At 45.1% G+C, this 19,575-nt stretch overlaps 1 protein-coding gene across 16 annotated transcripts in view; it reads left to right on the forward strand.

Annotated features, from left to right (window-relative positions):
* Positions 1-19,575, forward strand: part of Nsmce2 (NSE2 SUMO ligase component of SMC5/6 complex) — a 231,150-nt gene that overhangs the window by 158,268 nt on the left and 53,307 nt on the right. For 2 of the 16 annotated variants that reach the window (XM_087556486.1, XM_087556492.1), the window contains one exon: positions 611-2,809. The exons of the other annotated variants lie outside the window; for them this stretch is intronic. In XM_087556486.1, coding sequence (XP_087412612.1) covers positions 611-672 — 62 coding nt within the window. In that variant the 3' untranslated portion in view covers positions 673-2,809. Of the gene's footprint in view, positions 1-610; positions 2,810-19,575 lie in introns of those variants that run through there. 16 annotated transcript variants of the gene reach the window in all.

Consider the following 19,575-nt stretch of genomic DNA (forward strand, 5'->3'; position numbering starts at 1 on the left):
GTAGCTGGTGAGACAAAGAGGAGACCATGATGCTGGGACCCTACATTACATAGTCATCTTTTCTCTTAACTTATCTCCTGTGAGTCTTTTGTGTCAGCTTTATTGACGGAACCGCATACCGTACAGCTCACCTATTCAGAGTGTTCCCTGAGGTTCTCAAAGCTGCGCAACCATCTTAACACATTCATAGCCAGAAACCCTCTGTTAGCGTTCACTTCCCATTTTCTTCCAGGCCCCAGCTCTAGCAACTGCAAATGGACTTTCTATCTCTGTAGACTTCATGTTTGGGATATTGCATACGAATGTGTTGATGTGGTCTGGTTTGTCTGGCTTCCTTGACTCGGCATGATGCTTTCCAGTTTCATCCATGTAGAAGCATGTGTCCACACATTCCTTTTTATGCCTTTTAATCCATTGTATGGACATGTCATCGTATTGACTCACAAGTTGGCGGTCATTCTGCTTGTTTTTCTCTTTTGCCTGTGATGAGTAATTGCTGTTTGAACATTTGTGTACAAGTGGACGTGAGTTTTCGTTTTCACTTCTTGTGGTGTTTATCTCAGAGCGCAACTACTAGGTCATATGGTAACTCTGTGTTTATCCTTTTTAGGAACTGCCAGGCTGTTTCCCACAGCGAGGGCGCCATTTTACATTTCCACCAGCAGTGTATGAGGGTTCCAATTGCTCCACGTCCTCGCCAGCACTTGTTACTGCCTGTCCTCCTTACTGTAGCCACTGTAGTGTGTGTGAAGTGGTGTCTCATTGTTTTGCCTTACATTTCTCTGATGGATTAATATCGTGGTGTTTATATTACTAACCTAGGGTTTAAATCTTATACTTTGATATAGAAACCACTGTATAATACTGGATTGGTTTTTCTGAAGCAAAATCATAGTTCTGTATGAGATAAATGTTATTCATGAAGTTATACTTGGAAAAAAAAACCCATAAAGTAAAACTGACCTAGGATGAAGACAGTCACCTGAAACATCTGTCTTGCAGTATGAATCCACCCGCAGTGTTCCTTATCTGAGCTACTAAAGTGCTATTGTGTGAATCCACCCGCAGTGTTCCTTATCTGAGCTACTAAAGTGCTATTGTGTGACATTTACTGGATAATCCAGACAGCACTTTGACTAAAACCACAATATGGTGTCACTAGGTAAACACTTGGAAATGGAAATGTGTGTCTCTTCTGGTTTTATCAGTTGAGATTAAAGGTGGTTTATAGTATAGGAAACCTTTTCTCCACACTCTGTATCTCAATGTGGGCCAATAATCTGTCACCTGAAACTACTTAAAATAGGTTGGGCTTTCTTGACTGTCCTGTTGCTGTGATGACATCAGGATCTAACTGCAGAAGGGAGAAAAGGACGTTTCTCTGACTTGTTTGCCTCCTTGTCCTTTGTCCCCAGTTAAAAGCACTGCCCTTTTCAGCCCTTACCTCTGTCTGTTTCTCAGATGTTTTCTACATCAGTAGCATCATCTGTCACTCACCCTGTGGAGCTCCTCGTCCGGTCATAATTGTTTCTGTCAAGGAAAGAACACCAGGTGCAGCTTGGCAGTGTGTGAGCTTCACCAGCCCTAGACAGGTACAGAATGAAGAAGGGGCTGGTGGAGGAGAAAACGAATCTCGAACCAAATTCAGAAGATCTTTCTTTTTAAAAAGAGTCTCAGGATGCCTCTGAAAGCTCCCCCAGGACAGACAGCTTCACAGGAGACCAGTCCTCCTCTCTGGCACATAGAGAGCCTCACCTAGAGCTAAGCTTCCTGTGTGCTATGCTTTCCTGACTGCGTCTGGCACTGTGTGCAGAAGGCCTGCAGGGGACCAAGGAGAAGAGAGAAAGAAAGAGTAGATAGTTCTTCCCTTCCTAGTTTCTACCTCTGCCTTATCTGCCCCTCAACTTCATGTGGGCCTGAGGCTGGGCTGGGGAGTGGTTATGAAGAATAACTAGATTGATTGGCAGATTAACTTGAATTCTGCCACCCCCAAAGTAATGGTAGACAACAACTTGAGACACTTGAGCTGGTGCAAGCCTTTGTGAACTCTCTTTTGACACTTTTTTTGTTAATTGAAATACTGCTCTGGGTGAAGCAAGCACATCACACCTTCGAAAGCCCCTGGACAACTGGATAACCCCAGACCCTGTGCCTTCAGAACGATTGCAGAGGAACTAGATAGTAACCATTGGTATGTTAGTAGGAACTGTGGTTTGGTCCTGACTTTTAAAATGACTAGCCCTCAAGTAACAGGAAAGTAAATGATGTTCACTTCCTGAATTGGACTGTGTGCTAAGACAGTTGAATAGCTGTGCATGGGCTCCCAGTTCATTTTTTCCACAGCCCTCTGAGATGACACAGTTGTCCTTCAAGTGAGCTATAATGAAACTTAGTGCTTGCCTGCCATATCCAGTTTGCCCTTAGCTCAACACCCATCTGTCTGTGACCTGATATAGTGACTGTGGTGGCTCCCCCATGTCCTATGAGGAATGGTGGGGAGGGGTAGGGATAGGAGCCAAGAGAGGCTGTAAAGGGCTGCATAGCAGGCTTACCCACATTAGAAGCCAACTGATGGGTTTGGAACTTATTTTTGGTTGGATTTTGAGTGTCCTTGCAGCAATTTTTACAGAAAGCTTCAAGCTCCTTTCCCTCACATCCCCACAGAAGGGAATGATGGCTGAGGAAAAGCAGATTCATTTGTTCCTGTAACAAAATAATCAAATGTGTTTCTGTGGAACAAAAACAAATTTGAAGTTTTGCTTGTTCTTTTCTATTATGAAATTGAAATAAAAAAGGAATGTCACCTGTACTGATTTTCTTATTTCACATGGGAAATAAGAATATGTTTAGAGCCTGGGCGAGTATCTTATTTCCTTTCCTGCCACAAACATTGTTATCCACAGTCACTGGCTCAATTAAGTTGTTACCACTGTGCTATGAGGGTTCTAAAAAAACTTTCTCCCTCTCCCTCTCCCTCTCCCTCTCCCTCTCCCTCTCCCTCTCCCTCTCCCTCTCCCTCTCCCTCTCCCTCTCCCTCTCCCTCCTCCTCTCCCCTCCTTCCCTCCCTCCCTCTCTAACACCCACACACATTTAACAATCGCTTGCTCCATTCTGATTTGGGTTCTTTCCAGTTAAGGTGAGTGTCTGCATAAGCTGTGACTAACGCTGTACTACTATAACAGGTGCCTGTCCAGAGGGAGCTCTCAGAGTCCAGTCAGCAGTGACCCAGACCTTCCCTCACCCATTCCCCCCAACCACTCAATCACAGAAGCAATTCTTTCATCTACCCCTAAATGACCCCCTTATGTCGAACATGCTCAGAGTCTGGCACCTTATTCCATTTTCTAGGAGAAATTCTTTTTCTGAGTTTAGGGAAATTTTATGTTCATTGAGTCTTGTCTTTAAAAGTATTCCTTCTGGGGTTGGGGATTTAGCTCAGTGGTAGAGCGCTTGCCTAGCAAGCATAAGGCCCTGGGTTCGGTCCCCAGCTCCAAAAAAGAGAGAAAAAAAAAAAGTATTCCTTCTAGAGTGACACACAGTGAAAACAAGGCTGGGATACCTTAATTAGGAGACTTTCGTTGATTGCTTCCAATAAGTAAAGCAATTATGAAGTGCATCGGAATATGAATATGTGTGCTTTGTAATATTAACCCTTGATGTGGAAGCGGTATCCTGGGCTTTGAAGTCAGGTAATTGCAGAAGTAATGCTGACTGGGTGCCAGGCACTGCTGCAAGCTCCTTTATAAATTAGTTCACTCACTCCTACCTCAGCCCTCTGAGAGTGCTCTATTAATGTGCCCATTTCACAGATAGGAGGAAATCAGAGGTGGGAGTGAGAAACTGTTTTGAGTGTGGGAACCAGCAGTTGAAATCAAGTGTCCTGTCTTAGTCCAGGTTTCCGATTCTAGTGCTACACTTCAACTGCCAGGTAGCTCTTGGAGCTAAACTGACCTCACAGTACTTTGCTCACCTATAAAAATGGGCAAGGCTCTTTGAGGAATTAAACAGAGAGCAGACGTGGCTCTTTCAGAGGCTCTAGGTTCGGTTCCTGTTGTCAGACAGCTAACTCTGTTGTCGCCTGTAACTCCTGCTCAGAGGATCCAGTGCCACCTCCTAGCTTCCATAGTCACCTACACCCATGCCTGCAGACCCACACACAGTTTAGGCACAGAATTTAAAATGAATGTATTGTTTCTTTTAAATGCATTAAATGGCATATTATCAAGCATGACCAGAGAGTCTTAATGATGACTCTACACCTAACTCATTTGTGGGTTTCTTTTTGTTTTTTGTTTTAGTTTAGGTCCCACCCAGAGAACTCATGATTCATTTCAATACCCCGTGGTATGTGGTCCCTTGTGACCAATTTAAGATCCCTGTCAGAATCACTTCAGAGTAAGCAGAGTAGCTTTTTAAATGACTCTTCTTGATGACTGTACACCTCAGTTCAGTGTTAGTCAGCCTGGACTAAGGACAGTGGTAAAGGGCCAGCCTCATAACCTGTATCAGTTGTTCCTGAGATAGCCAAGCTGCCTCCCTCACCCCTCACTGCTGAGAGATGGCATATTTTATGAAGAACCAACACAACTGAAAAGGAATGTGTTGGTTCCCCCACTGTGTGATAGCTCTTCTTTTGTGACCCCGTGAACTATCAAGAAAGGAAACCTTTAAAATACATACTGTTGCCCACAAATGTTTTACATTTTTAGGTCTGCAAACAGTGGACCTCAAGAGGAATTAAATATTCTGGCTGATACTGGCTTCTCATCACCTTTCTCAGAGAGAGAGGAGGCACTTGTCAGCACACTGCTTTTCCAAAGAGAATGGAGCTCCCCAAAAGAACAGTTACCTACTCAGTGTTTTATATAATGAGAGTTTGAGGTAATTGCTGTGTTGAGATTGAAGCACTTTTGATTTATAAAGCAAGCATTCGTTTAAGAAAAATGTCCCATAACTTGAAAACTGTTATCTGAGCATATGATTTTAGTTTTCTTTTTCAGGAACTGACTTACTTCAAGGCCATGCCATTTAGATCTCAGACTAAGCCAAATCAAAAGTGACAAGGCACATTAGTGACCAGAGTGGCAATGCTATCTCAACAGGGTGGCACTGTCCCATTCAACATTTATTGAGTGCTTACAAGACACTGTGATTCACATGTTCAAAGGACACTGTCCCAACACTTAAGGGCATGGGAGAGGGAGGCAGTGACATTCAGCTGGTGTTAATGGTGGAGGAAAATATGAGTAGGCAGGAAGGGCCCTGGACCGAGACAGGAGTAGAACAGGGGAGGGGTTAGGGGTGAGCTACAAAGCTTCCTTCAGGAAGGACACCCATAGTAATCCCTAGAGAGCAGGTTACTGTGGATGAAAGAACCTCCCAGCTGGTCACTCATGGACAATGTAAACATCCTGCCCAACCAGCATCACCCCCAGCTGCTAGTAATGCCTGATATAGCCTACTGGCTTCAGTCTTAGATGGCCTACTGGCTTCAAGTTGTCACATTATTTGAACATTTGTATAAGTCTTTTTTTTTTTTTTGTCTCAGAATGATTATCTAGGCTTGTATCATCTCCAAGGAATAAGATATTTGGGACTTTCCTTTTGGCCTCTGTTTTTTGTTATCTACTCACCTCCATTCACCACTCAACAGGACTACATAGGAACAAGCTATACCCGCAGCAGTTAGGCCACTGGAAAAGACGACCCATTCAGCTTCAAGAGAAGCAAGCCTGTGCCACCATCTGCAGTAAACCTTATCCCCAATGTCATTGGAATTGATGCCACTCTGACTGGACTCCTGGTGTTTGTCTGAGTGCCCTTTAGCAGACTAACCTCTCTATACTTGGCTCTCTTCTCAAGATAAGGAATAATAATAGCTTCTTACTATACCACACTACCCTGTGGACATGGGGGGTGGAGTCTGACACTGAATGAACTCACTCCTGGTGGCAGCAGGAACAATTTGTTAGCTGTTAAGGGACAGAGTCCCAGGTCCTTCCATGTGAGACTAAGACAAGGACTTCTGCAGTCCAGAGCTCCATTTTCCGCAGATACTACTTTATCATTCAAGCCAGCATGTTCCTTTCATGGCCATTGCCAGTCAGCTGTGTGCAGACACTCTTCTCAGCACCTGGGATAAACTCAGTCCACACAGAGTCTGAGCTGTGGTGTGGGAGTCAGCCTGGCACATTTCGTGACCAGAAAGAGAGAGGAAGGAAAAGAGATCAGAACAGAGCTTACAAGGCTCAGATGGCACAAGCCCGACCAACCCATTGTAGTAAGAACTGAGGACAGAATGAACAACGATTAGTGACTATCGAGCTTGTAGGAGCTAGTAGGCACCTGAGTTTTCTGTTTTATTTGAAATCAGGAGAAAAGCCTTTATGTAAAGCAGATGACTCTGTCTCCCCTGGAGACAGCTTGCGAAGACAGTGGGTGAACCCAGGGCTCCATAATTTTGAAATACACCTGGGTAGAAGGATGTGTGTGTCACAAGATTGGGAATAACAAGATTAATTTTGACTGCACTTGGCCTTTGGATAAGCCTTGTTTAGGAACTGGGGAGCAGTTTTGGTACCTTTGCTTCCAGAGGACTAGACAAGGAATCCAGCCTCACAATGCTCACTACTTGGGTGTTTTTCCGGGAGCACCACACAGGTCCACAGTCCAAACTACAGCTTCCCTGCCCACTTTTAAAGACCCCAGCATTGCTCAGTGCTTGTTAAGGGCAGAGGCAAAAACTAAAATACACAAGATTGAGTTTCCTGTTCCTGGTTGTGCCAGACCAGAAAATGAGGTGACTTTCAGAGCAGCTGCAGTGACCCGTGAACCTGCACTTCAGCTGTGACTCACAGTGTAGCCTGTGGGAACTGGCAGCCTCCTTGTTCTACAAGATGTTGTTCTGAGCCGAGTGGACACCCCCAAAGTCAAATTGCTTGTTGAGACCAAACCTCAAGGTAAAATATGAAGGACAGGCCGAAAAACCTGCCAGACAATCTTAATTCTTACTCTACTGATTTGAAATTCATGAGACCATTGAAGGGGCTAAGCTGTTAAAATATTAATAATGGTGGTGGTGGTGGTGGTGATGATGATGTGGGAGAAAAGATATATCAGTCTTACTATTTAGCTGCCTATTAGTTATTAGTGCTGGCCACCAATGGCGTAAATAAGTGACCACTGGCTTCTACCCCTCTGACTGTAGGTAATTTCTAAGTACTTAGGGTGTGATGTAACTTCCCAAGCTGTGTCCTGATTCCAGCTGCTGAACACAGAATCAATTTGTACTTGCCCAGCAAAAAAGGAAGAGAGAATAAAACAATAATGTGGATGGTGAGGGTAGTGCTCTCCGCACTTCCAGAGGGCAGCCTGCTGTTCCTCTCAGTTGACCTCAACTTCCTATTGCTTTCCCATCTCCCAGTGTAAGACTTCATTGTATCTGTGTTTAGCGATAACATTGTCATACAACATAGCCCTAAGACGCTGTATCTGCTTGCTGTGAGCAAAGAAGTAGCATGCCTTCCATTATTAAAAGGAATGCCAACTGCTCTTGGTTTACCAAGACTTCTATGATATTTTCATTGTGTTTTTTGGCTATAGCATGTATGTTCTAAAAGAGATACAATTCATTATAGTGACAAATGTACAGGGCAAAGGCAAACCTTTTATAAATTCCAGAATCTGACAAACTGAGGCCATAGGCAAGTTACTAGACTTCTGTCTGTAGGAGGCCATTGTCCACATTTTTACAAGTCTGTAAAACTAAGATAGTAATATTTACATCATTGACATTGTGATGTTTAAATGAATAATAAAGATCCTGACAAGCGGGCTGGAGAGATGGCTCAGCGGTTAAGAGCACCCGACTGCTCTTCCAGAGGTCCTGAGTTCAATTCCCAGCAACCACATGGTGGCTCACAACCATCTGTAAAGAGATCCGATTCCCTCTTCTGGTGTGTATGAAAACAGCTACAGTGTATTTATATATAATAAGTGAATAAATCTTTAAAAAAAAAAAAGATCCTGACAAGCACGGAGATAATGTCCATTGCCCTCCATCTCTGCAGTAAGGGTGGATGTGGACTACTATGAAAACCAAGGACAGGATATAGGTAGAGAGATGATGTAATCTATATATGGTTTTAGAAAAGATGACCATGGGGACTGGAGAGGTGTCTCTGTTAGTTTGCTGCTTGTTGTGCTAGCATGGGGACCTGTGTTCAGATTGTTTGCACCCATGTGAAAAAGTCAGGCATGGTAGCACATGTCTGTAATCCCAAGGCTCAGAAGGTGCAGACAGAAAGATCCCTGGGACTTCGTGGCCAGCAAATCTAGCCCAGTTGGTAAGTTCCAGACCTGATAAGAATTTGACATCTTAGAGGAAAAGAGATAATAAGGTGGAGAAGAAGGTAGGAAGATACCCAGTGCCAACCTCTAGCCTATCCACAAGTGCACACAGAAAATAGGGATTACTTTGGTGTCTCTTTGATGTCTGACTAAACCATAGCAGACCTGGAATAAGAAAGACTGGCACATTGGCAAAGATGAGGGCCTGAGTGACGGCGATAGTATGCATGGAGTTCAGAGGACAACTTGCAGGAATCGAACTCAGGTCATCAAGTTTGAGGGCAAGCACATTTAGCTGCCATTTCACTAGCCCAAGACTTGTCAGTTTTAAAAGTACAGTGGACAGGACATAGGGACCACTTGGTTAAGGGAGCATGGGAAGAGTTCTGAAAGCCAAGGATGGCTTTGAGTTCTCCAACTCAGGGAGTGGAATAACAGAAAGATTGAGCCAGCTGGGGCAGAGAGTAATAGAAGGCACCGCTGTAATACAGGCAGAAATCATATGCCTGGCGCTGAGCTAGGGAACGTAATGTACTACTTAGTTTAGTCATCACGGCAAGTCTGCAGGAGTAAGCAGTGGCTTTGCCATTTTACCACTGTGGAAATGTAAGCTCAGGGGAACCCAAAGCCATGGGGGAAGACATGAGGACAGGCATGTGTGACAGCAAAGGCCACCTTTAAACCACTTTAAGTAAACTCACTCTATAGCTCACGGTAGCCTGGAACTTACATAACCAGTCTGGCCGCAAACTCACAACAGTACTCCCACAAGCGGGGGGTTTGCAGGTGTGAGACCCCACACTGAGCAGAGGGGGAATTCTGATTCAGAAAAAGCTACACCGGAATTGCTGTGTCAGGCAGAGGTGTCTCGGAGGCAGCTGGAAAATCAGACTGGAAGCCAAGAGAGGGTTAGGGCAGAGGTGGTGGGTGATGGAAAGATGGGAGCTTGTGCTGTAGGAAATGCATGAGGCTATGGAGCACAGTTCGAAGGGTAATTGATTAAAGAGAAGCATAGCCTAAGTGAGTGAGAGAGCGCTCACTCAGTTTTGGAGTTAGCAATGCACGTACCAATGAGCAGTGTAATTTTTTTTCTGGCCAAGTTTTAGCATTGTGCTTTGTTGTATAAACTTTTCATCCTCAGTGTATTAAACTGTTTATCGTATTGTTATTGTTACAGCTTAGTCTCAAAGCATATAGACTCTTGGGGAGCCATCAGTACAAAAGCCATTAGACAACCCTGACAAGGCATTATGAGTTAGACCTCACCCCAGTTGTTGCCATGGGGCATTCTTAGAGAGTCCTACATATACGTAGTTCTAAAGCCAGGCTCAGAGGCTAAAGCCAAGGAATTAGACTCCTTCCACTTTAAAAGAAACACCAATGAAGTAGTCGTTCCCGCCTCCTCTCCCCTCCCCTTCCCCTTTTGGGACCCCCACCGCCCCATGGAACTCTCTGCCCCTCTTCCACACATATTAGATCAGATGTATACTTTGACCTATCTTCTCCCTGGATGCGTCATGAGATCCATAGAAACCAGAGAAACTGGAAAGCAGCACATCTGTTTCCCACCAAGTATCAATCAGAAAGCCTTCCTTCAGTTTATAGTGAGTGGTCTGATCTTACATTATAGCTTTTACACTGATAGGCACTCTTCCTTTTAAGAGTTTTTTCTTGTGTTAAACCTTGTTAACATAGAGATCTAGGGTGCTGGAAAGATGGCTCAGCAGTTGGAAGAGCTCAGTGTTCTTGTGGAGAATGCTGGTTCAGTTCCCAGCACCCACATGAAGGTTGCTGGCCACCTGTAACTCCTTTCAGGAGAACTGAAGCCCTCCATAGGCTACCACAGGCTCCTGCATGTACATGGTACACATTGACCCACATAGAGAAACATGCACATGAATCTATCTTTAAAAAAGTCACAAAAGAGCCAGGTGGCATTGGCATACACCTTTCAACACAGCACCTGGGAGTCTGAGGGAGGCAAATCTCTGTGAGTTTGAGGCCAATCTGGTCTACAGAGTTCCAAGACAACCAAGGCCACACAGAGAAACCCTTCTTTAAAAAAAAAAATTTTTAAAAAAATTAGAAAGAAAGGAAATTCATAGAAGAGCAGAGGCCCTGGGGTTTGAATATGTAGGTAGGAATTCTTGCTTCACTAGTCGCTGTAGGATGCTGGACAGCACACAGCTCTGTGCATCAGTCCTCAGAGAGGTGTTAGTAATGCCTACAGTCCACAGTGCCTGTGGCCTGGTAAGAATGAATGCCGTCTTTGGCATACACAAGACAGGACTCTTAACAAAGCAGCCTCTATTGGTAAGGGCCATTCCCAGCCCAGTCCAGATCCCTCCAGGTCAGCTCTCACCTAACATGAAAAGAAGAGTAACAGCATCTGACTCCACTTTGTGAGCACCTAGTCCATCACTTCCATGCCAGAGAAAAGAAGCTCTCTCCTTTTTAAAATGAAGGCCTCCACGCCTGTTTGGTGACACATACCTGTAATCACAGCACTCAAGTGGCAGAACCAGGATGGTGAATTCTGTGCCAGCTTGAGCTATAGAGCAATACCTTAATATATTCATTCTCTCTCTCTCTCTCTCTCTCTCTCTCTCTCTCTCTCTCTCTCTCTCTCTCTCACACACACACACACACACACACACACACACACACACACAAGCATATGCGTGCGTGTTAGAAACGCTTTCTTCCTTCTAGTCCCACAGAATATGGTTGATTTCAAAGCCTGTCAGTCTTGGGGCTGAAGAGATAGCTCAGCAGTTAAGAGCACTCCTTGCTGCTCTTGCAGAAACCTGAGTTCAGTTTCTAGCACAGTCATCAGATGGTCTGTAACTCCAGCTCCGGGGCATCTGACACCCTTTTCCGGCCTCTCCAGGCACCTGAATACATTTGTATAGACACATACACATAAGTGAAAAAGACTTAAAAAACAGCAGTATGACAGCCAAGAGCTAGGGCTTTCAAAGCATGACTGTAGCAAAGTATCTGGTTTATCATAGGCACAATGAGCAAGCAAGCCCCCAGCCCTGGCCTGGTCTCTGTTTCATTAAGTGTCAGATTGTAGGGGAATGCAGTCTTCTCTCTGTAGCTGAATGAAATTTTCCGGGAGACCTTTTGAGCTGCGAGTGGACAGCCCATATGACATGTCTGCTGGGCTCCTTTGGCACTCATGGCAACCAGAAACAAACCCTGCAATTGTAAATAAGTAGTTGGAGAGCTCAGAGCAGGTGGCCAAAACTCAGTATGAAGCCACCAAACACCTCCTCTTCCTGACTGACACCTTTCTAAATTCCCCCCAAAGACTTCAGAATACCTACCTCTCTCAACAGCTACAGGCTTGGCATTGTTAGTGAAAGAGGCCCATCACCTTCTTGGACCTCTCTGAAGGTCCCACAGGTTGGATTTACAAAGAGTCTTTTGACCAAGCAGCGGTGTAAGTGACTTCACAGAAAACAAGCCAGCGCTTGTCTCCTCTCCGTGCTGTAAGGGTTAAGAGTCATCACTGTGGTCACCAAGGTCAGACACCAGCTCTCGATGTGCTGGTCCCAGCCACAGATGTGTTTGGGTTGGCCAGGGGAGTTGTATACACATGTATCTATTGGTTGCAACATACACTAGTTAGAAGGATTCACATCAGAATCAGCATTTCCAACTTCTTTCCGTGCCATCTCTGACAACACAGGCTGGCCACATAGAAGCTGTCTGCCTAAATGAGATGGAGGTCCCTCGTTGGCCCTTCCACCTTGAAGTAGCTTCAGCCTGGCCTACTTCCTGTATGCAGGTTTAGCAGTGTTCCTACAGAGCCCTGTGCCATTTTTCTACAGTACAATCCCAAGTGAAAAGCACACATTCTCCTCATCACACTCCTGACCTAATTTTAACAGGGTGCCAAATGCTGGGCCTTGGGCCTACAGTGTGTGTTAAGATATAACATCCTAAGGGAAGCATTCTGTAGTTGGTCCTCTTCTAAAGTCACACACTTGAAGACAATCCCTACCTGCTGGTGTTTCTGTGTCTCAGCTGTTTTCCCTTTGCCCTTTTCAGGATAGCAGTTTCTGCCCCATGGCTCCTAGCAGCTAACCAATGTTTGACCCTTAGCCCTTAATCATCCCCCTTTGGCTGCTAATAGGTTTGAAGCTATATAAACCGTATGTGGGGAAGAGAGCGTGGAGCTGCAGAGGGGAAACGAGATACCTGTTTCACTTCCACGGGCTTGAAAACTGAGTCATGAGTCTTCAGTACAAAGGTAATGTGAACAAGTCTTTACATATCACTGGATCAGTAAGCCATTCGCCCCCACCCCTTACACACCTTTTTCTCACCTGTTGTACAGCCAGCCCCTCTCTTGGTTCCATTTGGGCTGCCTCAGTTGGCAAAATCTGCCCCTTTCTTACCACTTCATTATTCTATGGCCACCTGCCAACCACATAAGGTGATTCGAACACTGCTGAGAGCAGGCCAGCACGTGGAGTCCTTGGAGATACTGACATGTAGTCATGACCATGAGGAAGCATGTCTCCTGGAGCTGTGGGTCACATCATTCCACTGTTGTCATATTTCACTTTACCATCGAAGGGTTTTGTACACTACTTCCAATTCCCATGACTCCAGTTTCACATGAGGTCGTGGACTTCTCAATCAAAAAGTTGCTCATAGCTTTGGTAGGTCTGAAATTTCAGAGTATTGAGCAAGGCCCACATTGTGCTAGAACATGATCTAATAAGATTGGACTGTCAAAACAAGAAGCAGCAGTCTGTGGCTAAAAGGTTTTTAAGCAGGAAATCTGTCCTGTGAGAACTCCAAAAGACGATAAACATGTAGGCTGGGGCCGATTTCATTTCCATCTCTACCGTGAGCTTAAGCAGACTGAAGTAGAGGCAGAAATAGTAGATGGTATCTTTCAGTTGGGAAACTAATTGGTTGTGTAATTAGCCGTGTGAAACATCAGGAAAATATGTGAACCATTTTGTTAGGACCCTACAGAGTACTTACTTGGGACAGAGCCCCGAAATGTCAAGTAGAGACGATGCGTCACTCAGACTGCAGTCAGAGAGCGAGCGAGTGAGCGGGGAGCTCCTTTTCCAGCCCACCAACTGTGAGAGGTGGCGAGTTATGTAACCTTTTCTGCAACTTGCTCTTTTCATCCATGAAATGAGAATTGGGACATTATAAGATTGTCACGGGGGATAAAAGGAATAATATGTGGCTAATGCTTGGAGCGGTGCCTGCAGCCTGAGGAGTGGCCAGTGAGTGAGAGTAGTGGCTGTGAGGTACAGTGCAAGCTTGTGCATTCTGACACCAGTAGTTTTCAAAAGAAGACTGGTATCTTAGTTTCCTGTTCGCTGTGGATGCTCGCAGAACCCTGTAAAGGTAAACATCTTGTCATTCCCTGTGCCCGGGTTCTTCTCAAGAGCACGTCTCAGCGAAGGCTCAGGTCAGGATGGTCCTGGGAATGAGTCACTGTGGCCCACTTTAGCCTCCTGAAGCCCACTTCTTAAACTTTCCTGTTTGGCTATTAAGGCACTGAATATCTGCATCCCAGCTACTGCTGGGTTGCGATGTAACCATTACCCAGGCATTCTTGTGCAATGCCTTATGTGTAATCACTTATAATAAAACAGAACAAAGAGTATGGCTTAGTGACGGCTTTAGATGGAGCAGAGGGGAAAGCCCGCGCCATCTCTCAGCAGGTTAGAGTAAGCCCTGCAGTGGAAACTGGATTGGCTGATGAATAGCTGGAGGTCCAGTCAGCCATCCTTGCTGTCTCTGTGTAATGGGGAAGTGTGTTCTGGGGACCACTGAGGCATTTGTTTTTGTCCCCTTGCAGAGGACTTGGATCTAATTTCCATATAGCAGCAAAAGCAGACAATTCCTTTCCTCTACCAAGTCATTGCCAGCTAAGGAAATTACTGTCCTCAGTGCTGGGTGGGATCAGACACCAGAGAAACATTCCTTTAGCTCATTTAATTGTTTTATTTAAAACCCAGGCTGGGAAGAAGGAAAAGCAATCTCAGTCAGTGAAGTACTTCCTTGGAAATGCAGAGACCAGCATCAGGTCCCCAGCTCCCTGTAGTAAAAGAAGTCAGACAAGGTGGCACAAGCTTAGGGTCACAGTGATGAAGAGGTAGAAATATGACCTTTCAAGCTCGATAGCCACACTTCCCAAGAAATCCCAAGAAAATCACACCCAAGTCCATTCTCTAGCCTCTGCGAACAGGTACACTTCACCCTCACACAGATGTGTACCAGCACACGCGTACGTACACGTATACACAGTAAAAGGCCCAGGGGCAGTTGGGACCAGTTCACACCTTTAATCCCAGCAATGGAGAGACAGAGGCAGATATTTTCTGTGAGTTTGAGGCTAGCCTGGTCTATGTAGGGAGTTCCAGGACAGAGTTACATGGTGAAACCCTGTTTTAAAAGAAGAAAGAGGAGTGTGTGGGGAGGGGGGTAATATTAGGAAGGAAGGGAAGGAAAGAAGGAAGGAAAAGAAAGAAAAGAAATTAAAACGAAGCCCAAAATCTCTGTAAAGTGTAGGAATTTGTTTCAGTTTTCTTATCCAGATCTCCAAAGAAAGGGATCCCACTGTTCTGTCCCCACTCCACCCCCAGTCTTTGGAAGATACACAGACAATAAAAACATCCATTTGGGGTGGGAAAGAGCTTATCAGTTAAGAGCACATACTGCTGGGAGAGGACCTGACTCCGTTCCCTGTACCCAGGTTAGGCAGCTCACAGCCACAGTCACTCTAGCTCCCAGTGATCTGAAACCCACTGCTGTACTCCCCTGCATCAGCACTCAGCCACGCACATGCTCACACATACACACATAATTAAAAATAACATTTAAAACAAAACTTGTTCCACATAGTTCATGATGTCACCAGGGATTCTTGATGAGGTTGTCAGCCTGTGTGTACCGTTCTGTTACTAAGCCTGCTTTATTTGGGGGTGTTGTGCAATATGTCAGCACTTCCCGTTTCTTTCCTGTAAACTGCAGCTTTTCTGGTGATTAGCATTCATCGTCTTTTCCTGGTTATGGGATTGTCAGCTGCAGTCTTGAGGGAGTTCCCTGCCTGCTTTGGAAATATCTGAAGAGCTGAATGTGTTACTTGGAAATTAAGAAATTTGGAATCATTTATGGGAACCCAAATAGTAAAATAGAATCAAGAAATGGTTATGTTCATGAAAATAAGATAATGATAGGGTCGCTGAAGGAATAATCTAAACCTTTCTAAAAACTTCCTGAAATGTTTAATGAACACTTGTCCCCTGTCCCATGCTTTTCAAAGGCTGTACTTGTTCTATCTCAGAGCTGGCCAAGTAGGGATGCTTCAGTTCCATAGCTCAGAGAACCCTAATACAGAAGGCCATTGCAGATGCTTCTGATGTAGCTTTGAAACTGAGTGCCTTGAATTACCCAGGGTTAAGGGAACTCTCTTCTAAACCCCTGCTGCAGCCGTGGGGCCAGCACACACATCAGTGACCCCTTGGGATGGCAGGAGATATGCTAGGTAGGGCAAAGGCAAAAGAGCTGTTTTCAGGGCAAGGAGTGAACAGTAGCTTTCTGCCCAGTGACCAGATGAGTTGGGACGTCAGGAGACTGCTGATGCATGTAATGAAGAGCGAGGGGCCTGTTAAAAGGGTGGGAGAAAAGTTTCTCAGGGAGTGACTTCCAGCTGAACCAGAAGAAAACCACACAAATAGAGTACAAAGAGCCCAGCAGGTGCAGACGACAGAGAGAAGCATGTGTAAAGGCCCTGGGGCTGGACTGAACTTGGTATTTAAGCAGCAGTAAGAAGGCAGATGGAGCTGGGACATGGGGAGAAGTAGAAGCCCTACTGACAGAAAAACCAAGCTCTGGTAAAAAGTCAGTTACAGGGAGAAAACAATAAGGAATTGGTTTTATTTATGATATTTCAGAATTGGCCCAGTTCTCTATTATTCCTCTCCTGTCTTCTTTTGGTATCAGGCCAGACTGTGGTAGGCTCTACCAGTGACATGGACTTTCAGCCCTAATTGCCTTTCCTTTTTAGTGTGTAATGGTTTCATTGCATATCCCAGGCTGCTGCTTCAAACTCATAATTCTCTTGTCTCAGCCTCTTGAGCGCTGGGAATACAGTCCTACATGTGCTTATGTGCCCAATCTGAGCCTTCAGTGGCAGCTCAGCCTTGCTCTTGTCCACATCCCCAGTGCCACATAAATGAAGAGGCATCTCTTCACCCCCATTCTCATCTCCATGTGTGCTAGACTAGCTTCCCTGGGCCCCACGTTCCTCTGTGGACAAAGGAGAAGCCCTGGTGATGAAGGAGAATGTATAATGAAAGTTCTCGCTCAGTGAGTAGAGGTTGGCTGAACAGAATAAATTGAAGAGTCAGAGGTAGTCAGCTCATGGAGGTGAGATGCAGGCTACCGTCCAATAGCAGTGATGCTGCTGACGCACCCTCCCTCTTTGCTTCCACCCCCAAGTCCTCCTGGGCCCCCAGAGTGAGCAACTACAGACTATACAGGGATTACACGGCAGTGACCTGAGATAATGGAAAGTAAGAATAGCTTGCGGTCTTCAAAGACTGGTAATCAAATAAGGTAGAAGCATGCAGAGATGGGAATTGCATGGATGAAGGTGATAATTTGTTCAAAATAATTTAGCAACCAGAAGCAAAGTCTTTAATGCTTAAGTGGATATGGGAGCATTGGCCAATTCCTCCCCACCATTAAAAGCTTATGCAAAGCCCATAAATCAGAAATGTGCCTTTTAGACTTGCAGCTTCCTTTCTGAGAGCTTTGCATTTTTAGACTCGTGACTACTCCCTGAAAATAACCAAGGCAAGTGGTGGTGGTATGCCAGTCTGTTTTTTCCCACCTCTAGAAGTCAGGTTGGTGATTCTGGAAGTGAGATTCTTTTTCCATGGTAAATGCTATGTCTGGGTCTACAGACATGCATTCCATACATGGACTTCATTTGCTGTGAGCTGTTGCCAAGCAGTTCTGCCAGCTGTTGGTGATACAGCAGGCAACTAAGGCTCACTGGGGCATGGCAAAGACTGAGAGACCTGCCATAGCAGAGGTGCGAGCAAAGCAGAAGAATAAACGCCTGGGGAGTAGCTGGGTCCAAGGAGGGGAAGGAAGGCCTCTGGATGAGGGTTTCGTGGAAGAAGTTATGGTTAGGCACAGGCAGCCACAGGAGCTATGACATGCAAGAGACCTCATCTCTAGCTTTTCACCTGTGACTAGAATCTTTACTCTCTCATTTCCTGTAGTGTGGGTTACAGAGGGAAGGAATGTCACATGTAGGATCTAAGGGCCAGGGATGGATGGCACTGTGGAGGATTGGGGAATGTGAGGCTGCTGGTGGCAGAGCAGTCCTGTTTAAACTCGAGATTCAGAAGGAGCTACCTGGCCTGAGGCATTTCCTCTTCCTCCCAGTCGGATGTCTCCTGTCAAGGTGAGACAGCATCCTCTTTAATACTCCCAGGTGACATGACCTATGTGTAGCATAGTCAGGAGCTGAGCTGTGAGTCACAGGCCAGGGCTGCTTCAACTCTGCCACTTGAGACTCTTTTCCTCTTGAGAGAGTTTAACTCAAAACCAGGGCCTACCTGGGTAAGATAGGTATACCAAGCATTCACAGGTCATAAAACAAAGACTTCCGTTTTGGTTCCTCAGTACACATACATTTACCTTTTTTTTTTTTTCTTTTTTTTTTTGGTTCTTTTTTTTTTTTCCGGAGCTGGGGACCAAACCCAGGGCCTTGCGCTTCCTAGGCAAGCACTCTACCACTGAGCTAAATCCCCAACCCCTACATTTACCATTTTTAAAGATGGAAATAACTTTGCGGACTGGCCAGATGGATGTGTTTGTGCACTTGTACACGAAGAGTGGGATCCTGGCTGGTGTAGAACACCTTTAGCGTTTCCAGAGCTGAATCAAACATTCCAACGCACTGTGATACAAAGAATATACTCACATGCTGCAGAATGACAGTGGGGAAATAGGAAAGACCTTTGTTGTCAGTAATGAAACCGTTGTGTTTCCTATAAGAGCAGAAAAACAAAGCAGTTACTAACATAGAGTCATGCTGAATGTGAGTCAGGGTGCTGCAGGCAGCACCCATTGGTGTTGCACACTATGACAGCAGGGCCCAGTACAGACCTCAGGTGTTACAGCCTCAGAACCCAGGCTGCTGTGAAGTCATGGGAGTGGCACGAGCAAATACTGCCAGAAACCCATAAACTCACTCTGTGTACAATTTTGAAGAAGTGGTGTTTACTGGGTGTTCGGAAGTCTGTCACCATTGCCAGTTGTTTTAGTAGCCCTCCACATTCAGTCATCTGACCCCATGTGGAGTTTTGACTAGAACTGTTTTCACATCACCTCGCTTCCATGTGTTAGCTAAGTCATTTCACAGTCAGAAGCCTCCGTATTCCCTCTATACAATGAAGGAATAAGTCTCCTTTGTAGCCATTCCAGAACTCAGCTAACTCTTGAATGGTGCCTTGTCATCAGTCACAAATGTTGTAACTGTTATTTCTAAACGTCACACACTACCTCTACCATCCTATCAAACCCTAAATACATGAGGAGGAAACACTGATGGTCCTTGTTTTATTAAACCTAAGTCAGCTGCCCATCAGAGGTATTGATCCATATATCCGCCTGCATGCAGCACTATTGATTCCTGTTGATAGAAAAAGAACAGGAAGGAAGACTGTTTTATTACAATTTTGGGAATAAGCCCCTAGTGATTCCTACACATGTGTGCATCTCAGCTGTGGAAAGCCCAGAAGCCATATAGGAAAAGATGGGTACTATCTTTAACAATTTAAAGTTATTCATTACAGAAACCAACACCCTGAAGAAAGTCAGAAGACAAGCTATCTATCAGCTGGAGAGAAACAGAGGATTGTGATTCATGTGCAGTGTTATTTCTTTACAAACCTTAGAAATCAGTTCAAAGGGGACAAACCAACTCATACAAAGTCTAAGGACATAAATTGGCTGTTCTAGAAAAGGAAACACCAATCATCAGTAAATGTATGGGTGTTAAAACCCTTGTAATTAAAACACACCTGTCCTTTAAGACTGCTAGTGTGTAGTGAGTTCAAGTCTTAGCCAGGCTGTATCAGAAGTAAACGAACAAGACAAGTGATCGAGTCAACAGATACATACACAGTCATGGAACCACAAGTGTATCCAGTGGTGGTGGTT

Source organism: Rattus norvegicus, chromosome 7 (assembly GCF_021556685.1).
Source record: "Rattus norvegicus strain SHRSP/BbbUtx chromosome 7, alternate assembly SHRSP_T2T, whole genome shotgun sequence".
Taxonomy (NCBI): domain Eukaryota; kingdom Metazoa; phylum Chordata; class Mammalia; order Rodentia; family Muridae; genus Rattus; species Rattus norvegicus.